Genomic DNA, 25,952 nt, shown 5'->3' on the forward strand with positions numbered 1-25,952 from the left:
CTGGAGAGTCCTGCGATTGCAGACGGTGCAGTTGCCATACCATGCGGTAATACAGCCCTACAGGATGCTCTCGATGGTGCATCTGTAGACGTTTGTGAGGTCTTAGGGGCCAAGACGAATTTCCACAGCCTCCTGAGGTTGAAGAGGTGCTGTTGCGCCTTCTTCACTTTGCTGTTGGTGTGAAGTGATTGCAACGAAAATGTATTGATCTACTAGGATTTTAAAGACAGAGTTCTGTGTCTTGTGGACTCTGTTTTGAAAATCAACAACACTGTTCCAAAAAATGCTCATACTGAAATACTGGAATTCCAGGTTTGATTGAATTTAGCCTTTTATTGTATTTTATTATGGATTTAGACTGCCATCTACAGGTAAATTTTTAAACTAACACAATATTACACATAGCGGTCAAACAGTAAAGAACACACAGAGCATGCTGTACAGTTAACTATGTTTGGGGATGTTCTGTTTCAGTTCCATTTGATTCCATAAAACCTCATAAAGATAGTTATATAAAGTATTAAAAAATCCATACAATTACCACACAATGAGACAAAGTAAAACACTAAATGTCTATACACAAATGTCTAATTAAAATTCACAAAGCAACCCGTAAAGCTGCTCAAATATTTCATGAAGTCTGAAGAGCCCAGTGAGTTTTGTTTTGAACTCCTTCCCACATCATGAACTTTGACAGCTGACATAAGTTGTCTTCAGCTCATTCACCTGTTCACACGTCCCCCCAAACCTTCTGTGTGTCTAATGGACAACACATTCCACTCTCATAGATTGAGATTTTTTTTTTCACCATTTCCTTTTTCTTCTGTCCTTTCACAAAAAAGAAACAGTACCAGACATTACACACATGATCACTGGTTTGCCTTATTTAAGGTAATATTAAAAACTAAATAAAAATTTCAAATAAACATAGACTGACCTAAAAGAGAAGCCAATTCAAGTATCATCCTGTTTTCCAAACCCATTGACCTTGTAGCTTAATGTTATTTTGTGTGTTGTCAGAGCCCCTGGTTTAGGTGACATGGTGGATTGGCTGATGACAGGAGGGGTTAGCAAAATAGACTAAAAGCTGTGAGGAGGAAATGTGTGCGGATTATTAGCAAAGAAGAAAAAATGTTGTGTGAAAGGGAAGATATAAATGACAAAGACATGGTAGAGGGGCAGATCCAAGTACCAAGAAACATTTTGATATTTAAATAAAGAAAAAAAAATTGTAAAGTGGTTATCCCACTGGCTATAGGGTGAATGCACCAATTTGTAAGTCGCTCTGGATAAGAGCGTCTGCTAAATGACGTAAATGTAAATGTTTCAGAAAACCTGAGAAATCAACTACTAGATGTGCATATAAAATACTGTTTTCCAACAACACAAAAAATGAAGTTCTTCTTGGCATAAAAAGTACTTGAAACCCTGAAAACATTTGGCACCTCGTTTAGATTGGTCAATGAATGTCTCAAAAGACGTAATAGACTGGCGTCACTGGTTTTATGCAGAGTTAAGAGGGACAAACTGCCCACTTTTGTAAACAGAATATATCCCCAAGAGGTCCACAAGTGGTATTTTTCTCTCCAGGTTGGGACAGACACAGTTCCCAACTATGACGTCTAGTCTCACCCACAACTTTACAAACAGTAAAGAAGAAATATACTTACTGACAAATACCACATTTGTACAGAACTCACACTGACTCTCAGGCAACCCAATAACATGCAGATAAATATTAACTTCCCTCCTTCTCATTAAAAGTTAGACAATTGTTTCGTTTTTTATTCTTCAGCTAAATTGTTTCGTAAACTTTGAGTATACAAATCTATAACGACAAGTATATTCATTCTGAGAAAATTTCCAACAAACTAAAAGAAACAGAATACAATCCAAATAGCTATATGAAAAATATACTTTTTATTATAAAGTTAGTTAATTTACATATCATAAAATACAAATAAACAAATGCAACCGTACTGTACTGCTATGTTGACCATAGTCCATACAATTCACTTAGGACACCCTAATTGTCAATTATTATTTTCAGTTTAAAGACTTGAAGTTGACATTCAAAGCTGTATTCAAATAAAGATTATACTTTAGTGTTACAGTTTAAATTAGAATAAGTGCATGAAATTGTAATCAAGTCAAATGTAATTCACAATTTTAGCTTTATAAACAAGGAAGCATGACATTACATCCTCTAAAATATAATGACTTATGTTATTCAATAAGATTTGTGTTATTCAATTCAGCACTAAATTCTCTACATGTTTTTTGTTGATCATCATAATTTAATATAAACAACAACCCCAAAGACTCAAAACTCCTGAACTTCTCAAATGGTGGACTGTGTACTGTCTACTTGTTGAGGATTTAAACCACAATAAATTAGTCAAACTTGTTTTACTCTCAGGATTAGTCTTAGTCCTCTCTGAGGTAAGCCTCATGCACGTCATCACCACCACTCTCTATGAAGGAGGCATACTCTGCCATCCTCTGGATCTCCTCGGCCTGGGTCTCAGCCAGCTTCCTCTCAGCATCCACAGATATCTGCCGTACCTCCTCCACCTGAACCTTGGCCACCTGCAAATTGGTCTTGGCTGTGACGGATGCATGCTCAGCTCCTGGGAAACAAACACAAGACGGTGGTCTTAGTTAGTCAAATTTCACCATAACAGAGAAAAGGGCCAAAGATGAAACATTCAATCCATGGTGATAACGGGTGACAATGAGCAGGTGGCCCTGTCCATCATCTCTCTATTGTGCTGCATCATGGGAATTAGAGTTAATGGTGACCTGGAGGTTTTAGTCTTCTTTACCATCACAGAGCCCTATTCACTAACAGCTACTGATCCATACATTGGTCAAAGTGTGAGACTGACAGCTCTTGAAAAAGAGGGGGCACAAACAGCAAACTACAAAGTAGTAAGACAGAGATACACAAAACGAACATTTTGGGGACCTTTCTCAGAGCTAGCAGGTTTATTACTGCACTGACAGGTTCATGTCTGTGTGAGAATCTCAGTGCTGACTGAGGACTATTGACTGTCATGGGGAGCAGGGAGCATCAGGTACTACACAACACTAACACTAGCTTGTGTATGTATCATTGTTGTGCAATTCAAGGTTGTGGTTCAGTTCCTCTTTTTAGTGATAAACAGGTTGTATTGGTTTATTCGGACCCCGTTATCTTTTGCCGAAACAGCAGCTATTCTTCCTGGGGTCCACACAAAAACATAAAACACGACAGTAAGTAACAATAATAATATATAATATGCCATTTAGCAGATGCTTTTATCCAAAGTGACTTGCGTGCATACATTTTTTGTGTATGGGTGGTCCCGGAGATCGAACCCACTACCTTGGCGTTACAAGCGCCGTGCTCTACCAGCTGAGCTACAGAGGACCACACTGATAGACAACAGTCACACACATGTTTAACACAACCTTTTCAGTAATGGCACTGGTAATAAACATACCTGTGTTGTACGCTGCCTCAGCTGCCATTTCACACAGGTTGATGGCATTAATCCAGTTTGACTCAAAGCGGTTGCATTCATCTAGTCTGTCACCAACCTGAGAACAGAGAGAGAGAGAAATCCATCAGAACATTTTATTACTTTCATGAGAGGTTTATAGAGCTCAAACTGTATTTACTTTTAGAACATAAATGACAAACATTGAACGGCAAACAGGGGTAACTAAAGCGTTTACTAATTGAGATAGTAAATCAAGTTAAATGTTATTTGGAAATAAACAAGACACCCTAAAGACATAGCTTTTCCAGATGGCTGGATACAAAAATACAGTATTCTTTTTTTCTTCTGAAATATGACTTTGTAAGACAACAGTGTATTTTTGGTGTATTTGAGTACACATTTCATACACCTACTTCAACACGCTGGCCAATGATCACTTGCCAAATGGCATCCTCCTCAGCAGTGGAGAGTTTTCCCAGTGAAGCCAGATATCTCCTCTGCAGGGCGATGAGGGTATGGAGAGCCTGAGGACAATGCAAACAAAACGAACACATGAACAAACACATGGTCAAAAGCATGAAGGGTCATTTAGGTAGCATGATGCCATTGCCTTACTGGTTAAATTCACATTTGATATTTCATATGGCTATAATTATCACGCTGTACATCTTAGCATACACGATAACAAAAAAAACACTATGATCCCTTCAGGTACTTACTTTGGCATACTGTGTGATGGAGTCTACGAGAGCCTGAGTGGTCTGGGAGAGGTAAGTGTTTGCACTGTCTGTAACCATAGAGGATGCTCTTCGGATCAGGGATTCATGAGAGAGGTTCTCCACTTGCTGGATAGAGAGAGAAACAGACAAGTTTAATATATGAGCTGAAAAGGGGGATTTCTATGATCAAGGCATTCATGTGATGTCAGCCTTATTCAAGTTATTCAGCATTATTCAATGACACTAATAGACAGTGATGAGTGACCCGCGCGTGCGCGCACAGAGAGAGAGAGAAAATGGTCCTGTACCTGTATGAAGGGGACAGCGCTCAATCCACTGCCAACACTCAAACAGGCCAAGCTCGTTCTGGTAACATCTGTGAAACGCACGAGCCTCTGGCGCGAGGGCTTCCTACTGTTGAGGACACTCGCTGCTGTGCTCCTGCAAGGTATTAAGAGGAAACAACAACACTGATATTAGAAAGCTACAGTGGTTACAGCAATTCGATATTTATCTTAGACGAAACTGTTTCTGTTTGCATACGAATACAATTCATTAGGGTGCAATGATGCAGTTGTTATTATAAAGTTATTTACCTGAAGAAATTGAGACATGCAACGCTTCTTCTGAGCGCGGCCATATTGGTCCGGAGCAAAAGGAAGTCCGTCCGACTTTGTAGAAGTCCCCCAGTAGCACAAGCAGAGCATTGTCTAATAGCTTGCATTTTACTTGTAATGTCGTTTATTACTCTTCAACTAAAATAAATTATGAGGTTACTTTTGTGATGTATTAATGTCTCAATAAATTGTTTTTAAACTAAAGATTCCTTTACCAGAATTCTTTACCACAAAAAGTAAGTATCTGTCGCCACCTCGTGGTAAAATAGTCAAACTTCAATGCTGTATTCCTGCTGTAGTCTTGTATTCCTTTGCCCAACTGTGCTTCCTGAATCCTGTAGAGTCCCAGGGGTATTTATAAGATCACAAAACAAGCAGCCTCCCACCACACATATGTATTGATTTGTTTACTGTCCCCTGAAATGTGCCAACTAGATATTGCCTGAAGGTCCAGGAGGAGACCTATGACGCACACATTACGTAAGCACAATGTTATGTAAATTGACTCATTGGTTTTTTTCTGGCAAAACAGATATTTCAATATCAGCCTCAAGAGTTACTTTACTGATGAATCAGTGTCCCTCCAATTAAAGTTAGTGACAGGCAGTTCACCCCAAAGTTTATCAGACATTCACATCAAAAGTGATCTAATGTTGAGAAGAGTCCATGTCCCCCCACTACATCTGTTGTGTAGATCTAGCTATACAGTATGTCAGACCCAAATAAATGGTAAAGTTATAGGTACCATCTAATTGGATTATTTAATGGTAGTTTGATCTACACATATCCCAACTACAGGCTGATCCTAACCTCAACCATTATGTGTGGCCAAAGGATTTGGTATGTAGTGACAATGAACATTATACTGGTTTTCAAAAGCCAGAGGCAAAGGTTAAACATATACGCTGGAATACAATAAGGAGAGTAATCTTGTTTGTGTTTGTGATATTTTCTAATTCGCTAAAGTGCCTCTTTGGTCTTATTCTGGTCATAATTTCTCAATAGTTTGATCTACACACATCGTAGATCAAACTATTGAGAGATTATGTGACTAAACTCAACAATAATAAGAATAAACTGTATTATGAAGCCAAGATCAATGATATAAAGAATTATGGAAAACATTTTCTGGAGTATTTTAAATGAAATTATGGGCAGATGTCACGAACGTTGACTGATGACTCGTGGAACCAAGGCGCAGCGTGATAAGCGTACATTTTATTTAGTACACAACACACGAACAAAACAACAAAACGAACGATACGTGAAGTCCTGAGGTTACAACAACACAAACCTTTACGGAACAAGATCCCACAAACTAACTGGTGCCAACAGGCTACCTAAGTATGGTCTCCAATCAGAGACAACGAGCTACAGCTGTCTCTGATTGGGAACCACCCTGGCCAACATAGATCAACACGATCTAGAACAAAAACATAGAAAACTAAACAATGAAAATCCACACCCTGGCTCAACATTTAAGAGTCCCCAGAGCCAGGGCGTGACAGTACCCCCCCCCCCCCAAAGGCACGGACTGCGACTGCGCCACACAAACACAAGAGGGTAGGGGCCGGGTGGGCATTCCGCCTCGGAGGCGGATCCGGCTCCGGGCGTGACCACCACCTTTTCTCCACCTCCCCGTTGCGCCCCTGGTCTGGTCCCGCTGACTGGAGCTGGACCCGACGACAGTGGACCAGACCTTACCGGCTCCGGACTGGAGCCGCTGGCCGGAGCTGGACTGGACACCGGTGGAGCGGATTGCTCTGGCTCCGGAGTGGATCCGCTGACTGGAGTTGGACCGGACCCCGGTGGAGCGGATTGCTCTGACTCCGGAGTGGAGCAGCTGACCGGTGCCGGACCAGGCACCGGTGGAACAGGCACGGGCCGTGCCGGACTGGACACACGCACCACTGGCTTGGTGCGGGGAGCAGGAACGGGCCGGACCGGGCTGACGACGCGCACCACTGGCTTGGTGCAGGGAGCAGGAACGGGCCGGACCGGGCTGACGACGCGCACCACTGGCTTGGTGCGAGGGACAGGAACAGGCCGGACCGGGCTGGCGACGCGCACCACTGTCTTGGTGCGAGGGACAGGAACAGGCCGGACCGGGCTGGCGACGCGCACCACTGGCTTGGTGCGAGGGACAGGAACAGGCCGGACCGGGCTGGCGACGCGCACCACTGGCTTGGTGCGAGGGACAGGAACAGGCCGGACCGGGCTGGCGACGCGCACCACTGGCTTGGTGCGAGGGACAGGAACAGGCCGGACCGGGCTGGCGACGCGCACCATTGGCTGGGTGCGGGGAGAAGGAACAGGCCGGGCTGGACTGGGAACACGCACCACTGGCTTGGTGCGGGGAGCCGGAACGGGCCGGGCCGGACTGTGGAGGCGGAATGGAGGTCTGGAGCGGAGAGCTGACACAACCCGTCCTGGCTGAATGCCTATTTCCACACAACATGTGTGAGGCATCAGCACAGGACGTACAGGGCTGTGCACTCGTACTGGCGCTACAGCACGTGGCACTGGCGCAGGATATACGGGAACGAGGAGGCGTACTGGAGGCCACGAGCGTTGAGCCGGCACACCCCGTCCTGGCTGCATGCCCATCTTAGCACGACACGTGCGTGGTGCTAGCACCGGACGTACAGGACTGTGCCGGAACACTCGCGGCACAGTACGTGGCTCCGCATAACACGGAGCCTGCCCAGTCTCACGCTTCCTAGCCTGAGTACGGGGAGTTGGCTCTGCTCTAACTCTAGGCTCCGCCAACCACCCTTTTAGCCCCCCAAAAAAAATCTTGGGGCTGTCTCTCGGGCTTCCTCCTCGGCCGGTACCCTCTGCGATGCCGCTGCTCATCTCTGTAGCGCGCCTCCACAGTCTCCTCCCAAGGACGGCGATCCATTCCGGCCTGAATCTCTTCCCAAGTCCAGGATCCCTTCCCGTCCAGGATCTCCTCCCAAGTCCAGGCTGTCTGTTCCTGGACACGCTGCTTGGTCCTTTTTTGGTGGGATCTTCTGTCACGAACGTTGACTGATGACTCGTGGAACCAAGGCGCAGCGTGATAAGCGTACATTTTATTTAGTACACAACACACAAACAAAACAACAAAACGAACGATACGTGAAGTCCTGCGGTTACAACAACACAAACCTTTACGGAACAAGATCCCACAAACTAACTGGTGCCAACAGGCTGCCTAAGTATGGTCCCCAATCAGAGACAACGAGCTACAGCTGTCTCTGATTGGGAACCACCCTGGCCAACATAGATCAACACGATCTAGAACAAAAACATAGAAAACTAAACAATGAAAATCCACACCCTGGCTCAACATTTAAGAGTCCCCAGAGTCAGGGCGTGACAGCAGAAAGACAAACTCAACTCCATCTTTCATCAAATCAGATGGCTTATTCATCACAAAACCATTTGATGTTGCCAATTATTTTAATTATTATTTCATTGACAAAGTGGGCAAATTTAGGCAGGAAATACCAACAACGAACAGTGAGCCATCGTATTCATGCATAAAAAAAGAATAATGAAAGAAAAGCATTTTAAGTTAGAATTTTGTAAAGTTAGAAAAATTATAGTTATCGATCAATAATGACAAACCGCCTGGTATTGACAACTTAGATTAAATGCTACTAAGGAAGGTAGCTGACTCTATAGCCACTCCTATCTGTCATATCAATGTTTTTTTGTTGTATTTTTTGTATTTGTTTTTATCCCCTTTTTCTCCCCAATTTCGTTATATCCAATTGCGATCCAATTACGATCTTGTCTAATCCCTGCAACTCCCCAACGGGCTCGGGAGAGGCGAAGGTCTCCGAAACATGACCCGCCAAACTGCGCTTCTTAAAACCTGCACACTTAACCCAGAAGCCAGCTGCACCAATGTGTCGGAGGAAACATCGTTCAACTGATGACCGAAGTCAGCCTGCAGGCGCCCGGCCTGCCACAAGGAGTCGCTAGAGCGTGATGAGCCAAGTAAAGCCCCCCCGGCCAAACCCTCCCCTATCCCAGCCTTTAGATGACAGAAAGGTGCCATATTTTTAGGTGACTGACAACTAAGTTCTGCCGCATGTCCCCTGTTATGCAATTAAAATATTCATTTGTTTTTAATTTAGTGTTTGTTGAATGATGGTATCACCTTGTTTGTTTGTTTTTTCATATTTACTCTTAGCATGTCTATCTTCTGATTATGTAATATTTTGGGAACATTGAAGAACTTGACCTCTTATGGTATGAGGTCATATTTTGGGACTTACAGTAGTGGGCTAGTAGCTGTTGATACATTGTTTTGTATAGATATACAGTATATCATTAAGACTTATTGTCTGAGAATGAGTGTCAGACGTGTTGCCATTGAGCATCATTACCACCAGCTGGTTGGGGGCTGATGGGCTCATTAGGACAACTCAGATCTCTCTCTAACTTTTGCCTAATTAAGCCTGATATTCCAGAGTAAATACTAAGCCCCGGCTCTCCCTGTACAGCAACGGATTGTTGTTGCTTTTCAAAACAAACAATGCTCATAAGGCACTGCAGAATGATGAATAATTAATGACCATTTTTAATGACTTTCAAAAAGTCTTAATAAGCCACACAGGAGTTCGAGCAAGTCTTTCATCAGCATTCTCACTATGAGGGACCAGCATGGAGAAAAACAGATCAACAGTGAAGAGAACAAAAGCAGGTCCAGAGAGGCTATGTTTTGGCAATGTTTTGGTCAGTTGCAGTTTGATGTCTGGCTACTACCTCCACCCACAGTATGATGTCTGCCTATTGGCTACTAACAGTCAGGTAGAGCAGGCTATGTTTTGGTCAGACGTAGTTTTACCGGTAGTCTTCCCAGCTGGCTGATGGGAAGATGGATCGGAAGCCATCTAGCTGTGTATTAGAAATTATAATTAATAACATGTGCATTGTAGTGGTCAGCAAACCTGGTCCCGCAGAGCAGCATGGTACAGACATTGTGTTGCATCAGCCAAAGACCAAAACAAGTAATCAACCCATGGTCGAAGCTATATGACCAACCTAAGGTGTTTTATTGTTGGGTTGAAACAAAAACATGCACACCCTGTTGCTCTCCAGGACCAGGTTTGGTGACTTCTGGTGTATAGCATAGAAATAGTTTTTCTGGGAAAGTGAGCACAGGTCAAGAGTCCTCTGTGCTGCAGGTGATCACACAGCCATACTCGTTGTGACCTCAACAAACTGTGCAGGTTCAGTTCCTGAGAATGACATCATACGCCTTTAACATGTGTATTCTCCAAATAACATTCCCTCAAGGCTGTCATATAGCAGTCCGTTTAGGAAGTGGAGTAGGCCTCATAGCAAGAAACAAAAGAAAGTTTGAATAGCCTACACTTTTAAAGTACATTCAGAATGTAGTGTTTATTTTCCCTGTTTTGACTATTATAGAGCATGATTGTTTGAACCATAAATCCAGAACATGCTGCATGTGAGTGAAGAGAACTTGTCTCTGTGTTTGTATGTGTCTAAGAACCCCCAATTGAGGCCCAAAGGGCTATCTACTAGTGATGCGCGGGTCAGCTGTTTGTTCACGCGCACCTGCCCGCCATTGCTAATAAAACATCCGCAACTGCCCAACTATATGTGATTCAGTGAAAATCTGAGACCTGCACCCATCCCTAACTAGCAAATAGGCCTATAGAAAATGTGCTGTAATGCGTAATGCCATTTTTTGACAGGCCTTCTTCAGGAGTTAATATTATATTAGGCTATGTGAGAGGTTATAGACCTATAGTCAGTGTCCAGAGTTCAGACTACTATTCCATTTAACCCGTCTGAACAGTAGCCTACAGTTCCCTTGACAGGCCATTTTTAAGTCTCCGTCTTGTGACTATCGAATTTGTATAGCACCTCACAATCATCACACATAACATAGCCACAGCACTGCTACCATCCTCTTTTACCATTTCACCAAATCTTTCCCAACATTAAACTACTGTTCTGGCCCTCCCTTCTATTTATTTTCAACCCTCCATTTTGCAGCTTTTCTCTTATTGAATTAAACTCCGACGTCCTTTTTGGCTCAGTGGATCGATGTCAACTTTTTCTGCCCAAGTTCCCAAAAGCATTTGGCAATTGGCGTGTATTTGGCGAGCGCAGCCTACCTACAGGTAGGGCCTAAAGTTTAGGCTTAGGCTACGCACTAACGCAATATAAAAATAATGAAAGAAAAGCCTCAATGGAGCCTATAGAATTATACATTTATGGATTTTTTATGCATTGTTTTCTCTTTATTCAACCAGCCAGCCACCCACCCACCCTTCATCCAACCAGCCAGCCAGCCAGCCAGCCAACCCACCCGCCCTTCATCCACCCACCCGCCTGCCCGCCCTTCATCCAGCCACCTGCCCTTCATCCAGCCAGCCAGCCAGACACCCACCCGCCCTTCATCCATCCACCCACCCGCCCGCCCGCCCGCCCGTCTTCATCCACACAATAGTTAATGACCCTAAACCCACCTGCCCCGAGAATATAACTGCGGGGACTGCGGGTTATGAGTTAGCCCACGCACCACTAGTATCTACAGTACAACTGCACTCATACTGCTACACAACAAACACTGCTCACACTCACATGTAGGCCTATTTACACATCTCAGTCAGAAATATCACTATATTTGATGAAAAATGTTTACTGTAATCTGTGTGTTACTCCTCGTGAATGCCACACATAGACATATATCCTGAAAACATGTTGAAATGTTATAATCCTATGAGATTACTGTGCATTACGTCGTTATATGGTTGGTCTAAATATAGGAATGTGGTGTATCTGAAGGTTCATGACAACATTCCTTTGAGAAATCCTCCTTGAGTTAAATTCTCTATAAAGACTTCATGCAGAGCACTCTGTCAGTAGATATTTGCCTGAGGACTCAAGAGGAGACTGAGAGAATACCTGTTTGTACTGTGCTGCTGCTATGGCATGATTCCTTTCTAAGGCAACCTGCCATATTTAAATATATGTCCTACAACCAAGAAGAAACAGAGCATTAGATTGGAAATGTGCTTGTGCTTTTTTTCTCCTGGAACAGAGGTTTTTGATTTCATCTAAGATTTTTAATATATTTAAATATGTTATCTATTGCTAGATGATTTCATATTTAAATGTCATCCTTTGTAACATGTTTATGAAATACAATTACTGTACATAGGCCTACTGTATATAACTTCTTGCTATTGGCCATTCCCTTGTGTGATATGGCTGACAACAATACAACAACTGCAGATGGTAGCAGCAGCTCCTCTCTGCGACAGGTTAATGAGAGGGTTGTAATAGTCCAGGTCCTGAATGCAATCTTTATTTACATCATCTGCCTGCTCATCTTCACCTTCTTCAAAAAGGACACCTTTCTCTCAAACACACGTTACGTCTTCTTTGCTCACACACTGCTGGTTGACTGCCTGTACCTAATCATGACTAATAACTTGCTCCTCCTGACTTACTTTAGTGTCACCATGCCAGCTGCTGTGTGTGTTGTCTTCTGTGTGTTGCTGAGTGAGTTGACCTTTGTCACCCCGCTGACACTGACGGCCATGAGCCTGGAGCGCTATGTGGCCATCTGCATGCCCCTGCGCCACGGAGAGCTCTCCACTGTACGCAGATCCATTCACTGCATCTTCTTAATCCACAGCATCAGCGCCATACAGCCCATCATAATTGTCTCCATCTTCTTTGCCTCAGTACCTCTGGGTTTCTACACGCAGTATAAGCTGTGTTCAGCAGAGATGTTTATTGCACAGAAGTGGCAGAGACACCTTAGATCAGTTATAGGTCAGTTCTACTTTCTGGTCATGTCTATCACCATTGTTTTCACCTATGTTAAAATAATTGCAGTGGCCAAAGAAGCATCAAACAGTAAGAAATCTATTTCTAAAGGTCGTAAAACTGTGATTCTCCACGCTATCCAGTTGTTCCTGTGTCTGATCCAGCTGTGGTGTCCGTTCGTGGAGGCTGCCATCCTGCCAATTCATTTGAAATTGTACAATGATGTGAGATTCTTTGATTACATTGTTTTTATTCTGGCCCCGCGATGTCTTTGTCCACTTGTCTATGGCCTAAGGGATGAAAAGTTTTTCCTTGCATTGAAATATTATGTATTTTTTGGGTTGAATAAGAACATTTCTCCAATACTTGTTGATAACTGAATTGCTGGTCATATGAAAATATAACACTTGCTTAACAGGCAAGGCCATTGGTATTGGTATTATTTATCACATGATTTTTTGGTATTGAAATGCACTCTGGTTTGCAAAGACGGCAGACAATTACATATTGTGTTCATCTTAAGGTATATTTGAATGAACAGCTATGTTACATATGCTTATATGTGTTTAAGCTAATTACAGTACATGCATTGCAGTGTGTCTTCTAATTAGAAAAAAATTAAACGTCTCAAACAACATTAACCATGTGTGTAATTTCAAAAATGACCTGATTGAGAGAAATGAAACATTCCTTCCTCCACCCAAGCAGTTGTAAAAAAAATGGTTCTGTAAATAAGTGGCTTTTGCAGTGAGTTACAGTTGTGATTAGCTCCAGGAAACGTACAGTAACTGTATCAATGACATGAACCTTAACTGTTGTGTGTCAGTAGATACATCTAAACAGACCTGTGAAAACCTGCAGTGAGGAGCTATAGACAGACTTGAAAGATTACAGTAACAAAGTATGAGCTGATTCTCAACTCTGCTGATTATGAAATTCACACAGCAATTATTGTGACAAACTCTTGGGGTTCTATTACTCACTGGGTCGTCTTCCCAGTTCCCGTCAAACTACATTAGTTCCTGAGAATGATGTCATAGGCCCTTGTGTGTTCTCCAAAAAACATTCCCACAAGGCTGTCATATCAGTCCATTCAGAAGTGGAGTAGGCCTCACAGCAAGAAACATAACAGCTGGAATAGCCTATACTTTTAAAGCATATTTAGAATAACTATTTTAAATTTGATAGAATAATAGCTACAGTTTGCACTTTTCTCATTAACCATAAATCACACTTATCCTACAATACATAATGCATGAAAGGGACGAGAGCATGCATCTGTGTTTGAATGAGGCCCAAAGTTTCAAGTTTCAAGTATTATTGTCCCATGCACAAGTACAGTGAAATGCCTTTCTTGCGAGCTCTTTTCCCAACAATGCAGTAATCAATAACAATATAGAGTACTATAAAATAAAGTAAAGTAGAACAAAAACACATGAGAAATAGAAATAAGAAGAACATGAGAAAGCTAGTAAGCTATGTACAGGATCAGTTCCAGGGTCAGTGCCAATACCATATTTACAGTGTTCAGGTATACTGGAGTGGTAGGGGTAGATATGTATAGGTGTGAAGGTGACTAGGCATCAGGATATATGATAAACAGAGTAGCAGCAGTGTATATGATGATTGTATGTGTGTGTTTGTGTGTGTGTGTGTGTGTGTGTGTGTGTGTGTGTGTGTGTGTGTGTGTGTGTGTGTGTGTGTGTGTGTAGAGTCAGTATAAATGTGTGTGTGTGTTATGTGTGTGTGAGAAAATTAAGTGTGTGAGTGTGTGTGTGTGTGTGTGTGTGTGTGTGTGAGTGTGTAGAGTCCTGTAAGTGTTCATAGAGTCAGTGCAAAAATAAAAATGTGTTAGCTATTTAGCAGTCTTATGGCTTGGGGATAGAAGCTGTTCTGGAGCCTTTATTTTTATTTATTTCACCTTTATTTAACCAGGTAAGCCAGTTGAGAACAAGTTCTCATTTACAACTGCGACCTGGCAAAGATAAAGCAAAGCAGTGCAATAAAAAGAACAACAACACAGAGTTACACATGGGGTAAACAAAACATAAAGTCAAAAATACAACAGAAAATATATATACAGTGTGTGCGAATGTAGTAAATTATGGAGGTAAGGTAATAAATATGCCATAGTGCAAAATAGTTACAATTTCGTATTAACACTGGAATGATAGATGTGCAAAAGATTATGTGCAAATAGAGATACTGGGGTGCAAATTAGCAAAATAAATAACAATATGGGGATGAGGTAGTTGGATGGGCTAATTACAGATGGGCTGTGTACAGGTGCAGTGATCGGTAAGCTGCTCTGACAACTGATGCTTAAAGTTAATGAGGGTGATAAGAGTCTCCAGCTTCAGAGATTTTTGCTGTTCGTTCCAGTCATTGGCAGCAGAGAACTGGAAGGAGGTGTTGGCTTTGGGGATGACCAGTGAGATATACCTGCTGGAGCGCAGACTATGGGTGGGTGTTGCTATGGTGACCAGTGAGCTAAGATAAGACGGGGATTTGCCTAGCAGTGATTTATAGATGACCTGGAGCCAGTGGGTTTGGCGATGAATATGTAGTGAGGGCCAGCCAACAAGAGCGTACAGGTCACAATGGTGGGGTAGTATATGGGGCTTTGGTGACAAAACGGATGGCACTGTGATAGACTACATCCAATTTGCTGAGTAGCGTGTTGGAGGCTATTTTGTAAATGACATCGCCAAAGTCAAGGATCGGTAGGATAGTCAGTTTTATGAGGGCATGTTTGGCAGCATGAGTGAAGGAGGCTTTGTTGCGAAATAGGAAGCCGATTCTAGATCTAACTTTTGATTGGATATGCTTAATGTGAGTCTGGAAGGAGAGTTTACAGTCTAACCAGACACCTAGGTATTTGTAGTTGTCCACATACTCTAGGTCAGACCCACCGAGAGTAGTGATTTTAGTCGGGTGGGCGGGTGCAAGCAGCGTTCGGATGAAGAGCATGCATTTAGTTTTACTAGTGTTTAAGAGCAGTTGGAGGCTACAGAAGGAGTGTTGTATGGCGTTGAAGCTCGTTTGGAGGTTTGTTAACACAGTGCCCAATGAAGGGCCAGATGTATACAAAATGGTGTCATTCGCATAGAGGTGGATCCGAGCGTAACCAGCAGCAAGAGCAACATCATTGATATACACAGAGAATAGAGTCAGCCCGAGAATTGAACCCTGTGGCACCCCCATAGAGACTGCCAGAGGTCCAGACAACAGGCCATCCGATTTGACACATTGAACTCTATCTGTGAAGTAGTTGGTGAACCAGGTGAGGCAGTCATTTGAGAAACCAAGGCTATTTAGTCTACCAATAAGAATGCGGTGGTTGACAGAGTCGAAAGCCTTGGCCAGGTCGATGAAGACGGCTGCGCAGTACTGTCTTTTATCGATTGCGGTTATAATATCGTTTAGGACCTTGACCGTGGCTGAGGTGCACTCATGACCAGCTCGGAAACCGGATTGCATAGCGGAGAAGGTACGGTGTGATTCGAAATGGTCGGTGATCTGTTTGTTAACTTGGCTTTCAAAAACTTTAGAAAGGCAGGGCAGGATGGATATAGGTCTGCAACAGTTTGGATCTAGAGTGTCACCCCCTTTGAAGAGGGGGATGACCGCAGCAGCTTTCCAATCTCTGGGGATCTCAGACGTTACGAAAGAGAGGTTGACCAGGCTAGTAATAGGGGTTACGACAATTTCGGCGGCTAATTTTAGAAAAAAGGGTCCAGATCGTCTAGCCCAGATGATTTGTAGGGGTCCAGATTTTGCAGCTCTTTCAGAACATCAGCTGTCTGAATTTGTGTAAAGGAGAAGCGGGGGGGGGGGCATGGGCAAGTTGCAGCGGAGGGTGCAGAGCTGGTGGCCGGGGTAGTGGTAGCCAGGTGGAAAGCATGGCCAGCCGTAGCAAAATGCTTGTTGAAATTCTCGATTATTGTACATTTATCGGTGGTGACAGTGTTTCCTAGCTTGTGTATATTGGTTCCTGACTTCCCTGAAAAGTTGCATATCGCGGGGGCTGTTTGATGCTAATGCAGTATGCCACAGGATGTTTTTGTGCTGGTCAAGGGCAGTCAAGTCTGAGGAGAACCAGGGGCTATATGTGTTCTTAGTTCTGAATTTTTTGAATGGGGCATGCTTATTTAAGATTGAGAGGAAAGCACTTTTAAAGAACAACCAGGCATCCTCTACTGACGGAATGAGGTCAATATCCATCCTGGATACCCGGGCCAGGTAAATTAGAAAGGCCTGCTCGCTAAAGTGTTTTAGGGAGCGTTTGACAGTGATGAGGGGTGGTCGTTTGACCACGGACCCATTACGGACGCAGGCAATAAGGCAGTGATCGCTGAGATCCTGGTTGAAGACAGCGGAGGTGTATTTAGAGGGTACATTTGTCAGGATGATATCTATGAGGGAGCCCATGTTTACAGATTTAGGGTTGTACCTGGTAGGTTCCTTGATAATTTGTGTGAGATTGAGGGCATCTAGTTTAGATTTTAGGGCGGCCGGGGTGTTAAGCATATCCCAGTTTAGGTCACCAAGCAGTACGAACTCTGAGGATAGATGGGGGGCAATCAGTTCACATATGGTGTCCAGGGCACAGCTCGGGGCTGAGGGGGGTCTGTAGCAAGCGGCAACAGTGAGAGACTTATTTCTGGAAAGGTGGATTTTTAGAAGTAGAAGCTCAAACTGTTTGGGTACAGACCTGGATAGTATGATAGAGCTCTGCAGGCTATCTCTACAGTAGATTGCAACCCCACCCCCTTTGGCAGTTCTATCGAGACGGAAAATGTTGTAGTTGGGGATGGACCTTTCTGCATTTTTGGTGGCCTTCCTAAGCCAGGATTCAGACACTGCTAGAACATCAGGGTTGGCGGAGTGTGCTAACGCAGTGAATAACTCAAACTAACTCGAAGCTTCGGATGTTAACGTGCAAAAAACCAAGGCATTTACGGTTACAGAAGTCAACAAATGATAACGCCTGGGGAGTAGGAGTAATACTGGGGGCTACAGGGCCTGGGTTAACCTCTACATCACCAGAGGAACAGAGGAGGAGTAGAATAAGGATACGGCTAAAGGCTTTAAGAACTGGTCTTCTAGTGCGTTGGGTACAGAGAAAAAAAGGAGCAGATTTCCGGGCGTTGTAGAATAGATTCAGGGCATTATGTACAGACAAGGATATGGAAGGATATGAGTACAGTGGAGGTAAACCTAAGCGCTGGGTAACGATGAAAGAGATAGCATTACTGGAGGCACCGATTGAGTCGGCCTCCGCGTGTATGGGGGGTGGGACAAAGGAACTGTCTAAGGCAGGTAGAGCTGGGCTGGGGGCTCTACAGTGAAATAGTACAAAAATAAATAACCGAAACAGCAATAAGCAAGGCATATTGACATGGAAGAGAGGCATAAAGCAATAACAGGTGTTATTCGAGAGAGCTAAGACAACAGCTGGTAATGGCAACAAAGTTTGGGCTGAGGCTAAACATAAACAGGATGCGGTACCGTATAAAGGAACAGTCCAGCAGGCATCAGCTGTATAGCTGAGTTATCATAAGGTCCGGTGAACAGCAATAGGAGAGTTCGGAGGTAGTTCGGGGGCTGCTACAGCACTGGCGAGCAAGAGGCCCGGCTTGCGTGTGCTAGAGGGCCGGGGCTAGCAGATGGATCTTCTGCTAGCCCCGGCCCACTGGTCGACGTCGTAACGGGAAGCCTGTTGAAACCACATCAGACGATTTCGTCGGCAAACCAGTCGTGTTGGATCGGCGGGGCTCCGTGTCAACACTAGGAGGTCCCGTCCGGTTGACAGAGAGGTAGATAGCCGGGAGATGGGCTCGAGGCTAGCTCAAGGCTAACTGGTGCTTGCTAAGGGGCAATGGTAATTAACCAACGACAACAGCCATTTGGTTGCAGCTAGCTGGTTGCGATGATCCGGCGCTAAGGTCCAGTGATTCCGGCAGAAAATCTGATATGCTCTGGGTCGATAGCACGCTGTGCAGACTGGCCGACAAATTGTCCAGGCTAGAGATAGAGCTGGCTGGTGGGTAGTGCAGGCCACGGACAATGGTGAAGACGCTAACAGTGGCTAATAGCAAGTAGCCATTCGGTTGCAGCTAGACTAGTTCTTGATAAAGGTTCTTGATAAAGGTTATAAAGAAATAATAGAATACAAAATAGACAAAAAACTAAAAAACTGGCTATTTACACAAGGACACAGAAAAAAACACGACCGCACTGCTACGCCATCTTGCTACGCCTGTTGGTGTCAGACTTGTTCCTCCGGTACCGCTTGCCTTGCGGAAGCAGAGAGAACAGTCTATGGCTTAGGTGGCTGGACTCTTTAACAATTTTCCAGGCCTTCCTTTCACACCGCCTGATATAGAGGTCCTCGATGGCAGGGAACTCTGCCCTAGTTATGTACTGGGCTGTCCGCACCACCCTCTATAGCGCCATGTGATCGAGGGTGGTGCAGTTGCCATACCAAGCAGTGATGCAGCCAGTAAAGATGCTCTCAATGGTGCAGCTGCAGAACTTTTTGAGGATTTGAGGGCCTATGCCAAATATTTTCAACCTCCTGAGGGGGAAGAGGTGCTTTCGTGCCTTCTTCACGACTGTGTATATGGACCATTTTAAGTCCTTAGTGATTTGGACACAGAGGAACTTGAAGCTCTCGATTAGCTCCACTACAGCCCCGTCGATGTGGATGGGGGCGTGCTCGTCTCCCCCCCCCATTTCCTGTAGTCCACGATCAGCTCCTTGGTCTTACTGATGTTCAGGGAGAGATTGTTGTCCTGGCACCACACTGCCAGGTCACTGACCTTCTCCCTGTAGGCTGTCTCATCGTTGCCTGTGATCAGGCCTACCACCGTTGTGTCATCAGCAAACTTGATGATGATGTTGGAGTCGTGCGTACAGGAGGGGACAAAGCACACACCCCTGTGGGGCCTCCATGTTGAGGGTCAGCTGGCAGAGGTGATGTTGCCTACCCTCACCATGTGAGGTCAGCCCAGTTGCAGAGGTAGATGTTCAGTCCCAAGGTCTCAAGCTTGGTGACGAGCTTGGAGGAGACTATGGCGTTGAACGCTGAGCTGTAGTCAATTAACAGCATTCATACGTAGGTACTCCTCTTATCTAGGTGGATGAGGGCAGTGTAGAGTGCAATTGTGATTGTGTCGTCTATGGATCTGTTGGGGCGGTATGTAAATTGGAGTGGGTCTAGACCAGGGATGGGCAACTCCAGTCCTCGGCAGCCAGAGTGGTGTCACACTTTTTCCCCATCCTTAGCAAACACAGCTGATTAAATGAGTTGCATTCTAAACTGAAGACCATGATTAGTTGATTATTGGAGTCAGGTGTATTAGCTGGGGCAAAAGTGTGACACCAATCAGGCCCCCGAGGACTGGAGTTGCCCATCCCTGGTCTAGGGTGTCTGGGATGATGGAGTTCATGTGTGCCATAACCAGCCTTTCAAAGCACTTCATGATTACAGATGTGAGTGCTACAGGGCAGTAGTCATTGTGGCAGCTTGAGACATGTGGAGATTACAGACTGGGACAAGGAGAGGTTGAAAATGACGTGAATATGCCTGCCAGCTGTTCCGCGCATGCGCTAAGAACACACCCCGGAATACCGTCCGACCCTGCGGCCTTGCAAGTGTTGACCTGATTAAAAACCTTACTCAAGTCAGCCTCAGAGTGTGAGATCACCCAGTCCTCTGGGTCGGTGGGTGGCCTCATGCATGGCACAGTGTTGTTTTTGTCAAAGTGTGCATAAAATGCATTGAGTTTGTCTGGTGGAGAGGCATTGTTGGGCAGATCACGTCTGGGTTTTCCTTAGTTATCATTAATGGACTTTATCCCCTGCCACATGCGGCAGGCGGCGGAGCCTGTGTAATAGGATTCCACCTTGTTCCTATATTGTCCTTTTGCTTGTTTGATGGCTCTGCGGAGGTCATAGCAGGACTTCTTGTACTTGTTTGTGTCCTCAGTTGTAGCCTCTGGGTTGGCTGTGATAGCCCTGTGTGCGGTAGCCCTGTCCTTTAGTTTAGTAGCGCCAACCTCTGTGTTAATCCAGGGCTTTTGATTGGGGAAGCAGCGAACCTTCACTGTGGGGACAACGTCAGTTATGCATTTCCTAATAAAGCCAGTGACGGCGGTGGTTAGCTCATGGATGCTATCGGCGGAGTCCCGGAACATATTCCAGTCAGCGCTAGCAAAGCAGTCCTGTAGCATTGCCTCCGATTCGGAGGACCATTTCTCTACGGAGCGCATCATGGGTACTTCCTGTTTGAACTTCTACTTGTAGACAGGAAGCAGCAGTATATGATCTGATTTGCCGAAGGGGGGACGAGGGAGAGCCTTGTATGCTTGCTTGTAGGTAGAGTAACAGTGGTCTAGGACTTATCACGCCTAGTGGCGAAGGAGACGTGTTGATGGAGGTTGGGCATCACGTGTCTTAATGACGTTGAATTAAAATCACCGGCAACCAGAAATGCAGCCTCTGGGTGGATGGTTTCCTGCTTGTTTATAGCCTCGTACATTTCGTTAAGTGCCAGCTTGTTGTTTTTCTTGTCCTGAGGTGGAATATATACAGCAGTTACGATAACAGCTTAAAACTCTCTCGGGAGGTACAAGGGTCTGCATTTGACCATCAGGTATTCCAAGACGGGTGAACAATGTGTCGAGAATTCCACTGCGCTAGAGTCAGCACACCATTTTCTGTTGATGAAGAGGCATACACCTCACCCTCTCGATTTTCCTGAATCCAATGTCCTGTCCACTTGGTGAATGGAGAATCCATCAAGTTGGATAGCCATGGTGGGTAACTTGTCCGAAAGCCATGTTTCAGAAAAGCAGAGAATATTGCTGTTACGAGAGTCCCGTTGATAGCAAATCTGCGATTGGAGGTCATCCATCTTATTATCAAGTGGCCAATAAAATGGAGGGAGGAGGAATCCCCACTCTCCTGCCTCTTTTTCACATGCATTTCCTCTTGGGTAGCCTGAAAATTGGGTCGGAATTCTACAAAGAGCTCAGGGCAGATGAGTGACAGTCAAAGTTGAAGCCAGAATTAAGGTTAGTAACTGCTGATCTTACTTTCAAAAGTTATTGTCGATCATAAGAAATGATAGTGGATATATTTAGTACAGATGAGACTAAAATGTAGCGTTTTGGCCATCAAGGAAAACGCTATGTCTGGCGCAAACCCGACACCTCTCATCACCCCGAGAACACCATCCCCACAGTGAAGCATGGTGGTGGCAGCATCATGCTGTGGGGATGTTTTTCATCGGCAGGGACTGGGAAACTTGTCAGAATTGAAGGAATAATGGATGGAGGGAAACCTGTTTCAGTCTTCCAGAGATTTGAGACTGGGACGGAGGTTCACCTTCCAGCAGAACAATGACCCTAAGCATACTGCTAAAGCAACACTCAAGTGGTTTAAGGGGAAACATTTGAATGTCTTGGAATGGCCTAGTCAAAGCCCAGACCTCAATCCATTTGAGAATATGTGGTATGACTTAAAGATTGCTGTACACCAGTGGAACCCATCCAACTTGAAGGAGCTGGAGCAGTTTTGCCTTGAGGAATGGGCAAAAGTCCCAGTGGCTAGATGTGCCAAGCTTATAGAGACATACCCCAAGAGACTTGCAGTTGTAATTGCTGCAAAAGGTGGCTCTACAAAGTATTGACTTTGGTGGGGTGAATAGTTATGCACGCTCAAGTTTTCTGTTTTTTTGTCTTATTTCTTGTTTGTTTCACAATAAAAAATATTTTGCATCTTCAAAGTGGTAGGCATGTTGTGTAAATCAAATGATACAAGCCCCCCAAAAATCAATTTTAATTCCAGGTTGTAAGGCAACAAAATAGGAAAAATGCCAAGGAGGGTGAATACTTTCGCAAGCCACTGTATATCCTACAATCAACAAGACACAACACATCAGATTGGAACAAGAATTGTGGCTTTTTTCTTGCCACTCTTCCGTAAAGCCCAGCTCTGTGGAGTGTACGGCTTAAAGTGGTCCTATGGACAGATACTCCAATCTCCGCTGTGGAGCTTTGCAGCTCCTTTAGGGTTATCTTTGGTCTCTTTGTTGCCTCTCTGATTAATGCCCTCCTTAACTGGTCTGTGAGTTTTGGTGGGTGGCCCTCTCTTGGTAGGTTTGTTGTGGTGCCATATTCTTTCCATTTTTTAATAATGGATTTAATGGTGCTCCGTGGGATGTTCAAAGTTTCGGATATTTCTTTATAACCCAACCCTGATCTGTACTTCTCCACAACTTTGTCCCTGACCTGTTTGGAGAGCTCCTTGGTCTTCATGGTGCCGCTTGCTTGGTGGTGCCCCTTGCTTAGTGGTGTTGCAGACTCTGGGGCCTTTCAGAACAGGTGTATATATACTGAGATCATGTGACAGATTATGTGACACTTAGATTGCACACAGGTGGACTTTATTTAACTAATTATGTGACTTCTGAAGGTAATTGGTTGCACCAGATCTTATTTAGGGGCTTCATAGCAATGGGGTTGAATACATATGCACACACCACTTTTCCGTTATTAATTTTAAACAAGTTCTTTTTTACATTTCACTTCACCAATTTGGACTATTTTGTGTATGTCCATTACATGAAATCCAAATAAAAATCAATTTAAATTACAGGTTGTAATGCAACAAAATAGGAAAAACGCCAAGGGGGATGAATACTTTTGCAAGGCACTGTAATAACACTATATCTCCATTGAAGGTGTTTAAACAGCAACCCTTAATTGAAACATTAACAAAGGGTTTTCTCCACCACAGTTTCAGTAAAAAGCTGAGGGATGGGGCTGGAGAAATGCAACCACTCCTGAATCAATAGACTACAATATGGATGCAAGGACTGATCATCCATGATTTAAAAAATAATAGTTTTAACCATGTTTTTATCCTACAGAGCGGTTGTTTACATTTACTTTGTTTACAAACATTGGAGTAAAACAAGTTAATTTTTTGGGCTCTGATGGGGTATGACAGTTGAACTAAGTTCATGAGGCATTTATACATTATATTCTTCAAGAATCAATGGGTACATATAATTAGTTTTTACATCCAAAAATGGATGTAGCAATTCCACATCTGAAAGTGAGTTTTTCACGTGAAACTGCAAATAAAATGTGAGGTGAAAACATGTTATTCTCCTCACATAAAAATGTGGTGTTAACATGTGAATTCAATGTAATATATGTGAAAATATGCTTTCATGTGTGAAATGTGAGATCAAAATGTGAAAACAACCATTTCACATATGAAAACACAATTTTCACATGTGAAACTGCAAATGTGACATTTTATTGTAAAGGTTGCACACATTTGTATGTCAATACGGGAACTTATGTTGATCATGGTTGCTATCTGCCAGTAGATGCACCTAGGTCATTAGTAATTCAAGCCTACACCTGAGTAGTAGTACACACTACATCTACTTTGTCATGGCACTGGGCCCTCGGACAGGAGGAGAAAGAGACTGGGCAAGGGTCATGTTCGACATCAATTAACCTTTTAGAGACAAACATATTGATACCATAATCGGTTATAGCTATTTTACAATAGTTATTGTTGGGTAATTATTTTTAAAGGATTACAGTAAGACCACCATCTCATGTTAATTTCAGATTCTGCTGACATTCTATATGGCCTAGTAAAAAGATTTGTGTCTTATGTTAGTCAATGTTGGTACTGACAAATTACTGTATGGTTTTATTTCATGTTTGTGTTGACAACTTTCCTGATATGGTTACATTGTGATTGACATTGCTTTTATTTTTGATCCTCTTTCTAAACAGGAAATACGATGCCGAATACAAGCCGTAGCAGTGACGGCATTGAGGGCAGTTTTGAGCTTCCGACGGCGCAATACCAAATACCTCTGAATGACAAAGTGGTGATAGTCCAAGTTTTGATTGGCATCTTCCTCTACATCAACTTCCTCATGATCTTCACCTTCAAGAGGCCTTGTTCTCCAACACACGATACATATTCTTTGCTCACACGCTGGTCTCTGACTGTAAGTATCTGGCTCTGACTGATGTATTGCTACTCCAGGGTACCAATGCCAGGTGGGCTATGTATATTTCTGGTTATGATCATACATAACCTGGACTATGCCACACCGCTGACACTGACATGATGAGCCTGGAGTGGTATGTTGCAATCTGCATGCCCCTGCACCACAGTGAACTCTCCACCCCGGTGAGGGCCATGCAATGCATCCTACTCATCCAGGCTCTCAGCTCTATTGAATGGATCATCGTGATCTCCATCCTCTTCTCGGCTGTACCTCTGAGGTTCTACACCTCTCCTCTAGTCTGCAGTTTCAGGCAGATAATTGTGTTCTCCTGGCAGGGCCACGTCAACTCGGCTCTGTGTCAGTTTTACCTCCTGGTAATGTCCGTAATCATAGCTTTCACCTATGTGAAGATCATGGTGGTTTTCAGAGCTGCCTCCTCAGACAGTAAGAAATCTACCAATAAGGGCATGAGGACAGTTATTCTCCATGGCTTACAGTTACTCCTTTGTTTGATCCAGTTATGGTGTCCTATGATAGAATTGGCTATAATGAAGATCAATTTGAATGTGTTTATTCAGCTTAGGTATTTTGACTATATTGTTTTTACTCTTGACCCTCGAGTCCACTTGTGTATGGATAAAGGGATAAGGATTTTGTGGTGGTTATGAAATATTATGCCCTGTTTGGATATTCTAAAAAAGTATTTATATGTAAAATGGACAAGCCTAATCGTAAATGAAGAAAAAAAACTCCCATGGCCTGCAGATTGATTTCAGTCGTGTAAAATCAAAGTATATTTTTGTTTATTTAGTTCAAATGTTTTTTTTCTCTGGTATTTGGCCCTCATGATCTCTGCAGTAACATAAATAGTATTTTACACCCATATTTTACTCCCCCTTGCTGAGTGACAGTTAGACAATTCTATTAAACTTCAATAATTTCTGTCTCTATTTGTCATGGTTCCTTGATTTTATGAAAAATAAACTGTAAAAGTTCAATAACATTTATAATTTTTCAAACCCTATCTCTGTTGTTTCAGAAGTTCATGTTAGTGGCCATTTTTTCATGATAGAGACCCAGGGAGAACACACTGTTTGGACCTGGCCCCAGCTCTCTTCATTACTGATGCATGACTTCTGTCAAGAGCAGACCAAGCCCTGGTGTGCTGCTCTCAACAGAGTAATCTTGTTTGCCAAACAAAAGAAAACATATGGTTGCACAATTAGGCTCAACTCAGAAGCGCTCCGTTAATAATCAACCAGTCTGTTAATTACTA

At 43.7% G+C, this 25,952-nt stretch overlaps 2 protein-coding genes across 2 annotated transcripts in view; one reads left to right on the top strand and one right to left on the bottom strand.

Moving 5' to 3' along the window:
* Positions 1-1,901: 1,901 nt before the first annotated feature.
* Positions 1,902-4,997, bottom strand: LOC311105914 (diablo IAP-binding mitochondrial protein-like). Its single transcript, XM_084148146.1, is given in 7 exon segments — positions 1,902-2,630; positions 3,486-3,582; positions 3,899-4,009; positions 4,205-4,330; positions 4,513-4,645; positions 4,801-4,874; positions 4,876-4,997. Coding segments are annotated over 7 exon segments (780 nt in total). The 5' UTR covers positions 4,912-4,997; the 3' UTR covers positions 1,902-2,427.
* Positions 4,998-11,976: 6,979 nt separating this feature from the next.
* Positions 11,977-25,952, top strand: part of LOC311106164 (odorant receptor 131-2-like) — a gene marked incomplete at its 3' end in the record, with an annotated part of 34,142 nt that continues 20,166 nt past the window's right edge. Inside the window, exons 1-2 of the mRNA XM_084148488.1 lie at positions 11,977-12,992; positions 25,012-25,259. Coding sequence (XP_084004614.1) covers positions 12,057-12,992; positions 25,012-25,259 — 1,184 coding nt within the window. The 5' untranslated portion in view covers positions 11,977-12,056. The remainder of the gene's footprint in view (positions 12,993-25,011; positions 25,260-25,952) is intronic.

Source organism: Coregonus lavaretus (genome assembly GCF_964263955.1).
Source record: "Coregonus lavaretus genome assembly, chromosome: 30".
NCBI classification, from domain to species: Eukaryota; Metazoa; Chordata; class Actinopteri; order Salmoniformes; family Salmonidae; genus Coregonus; species Coregonus lavaretus.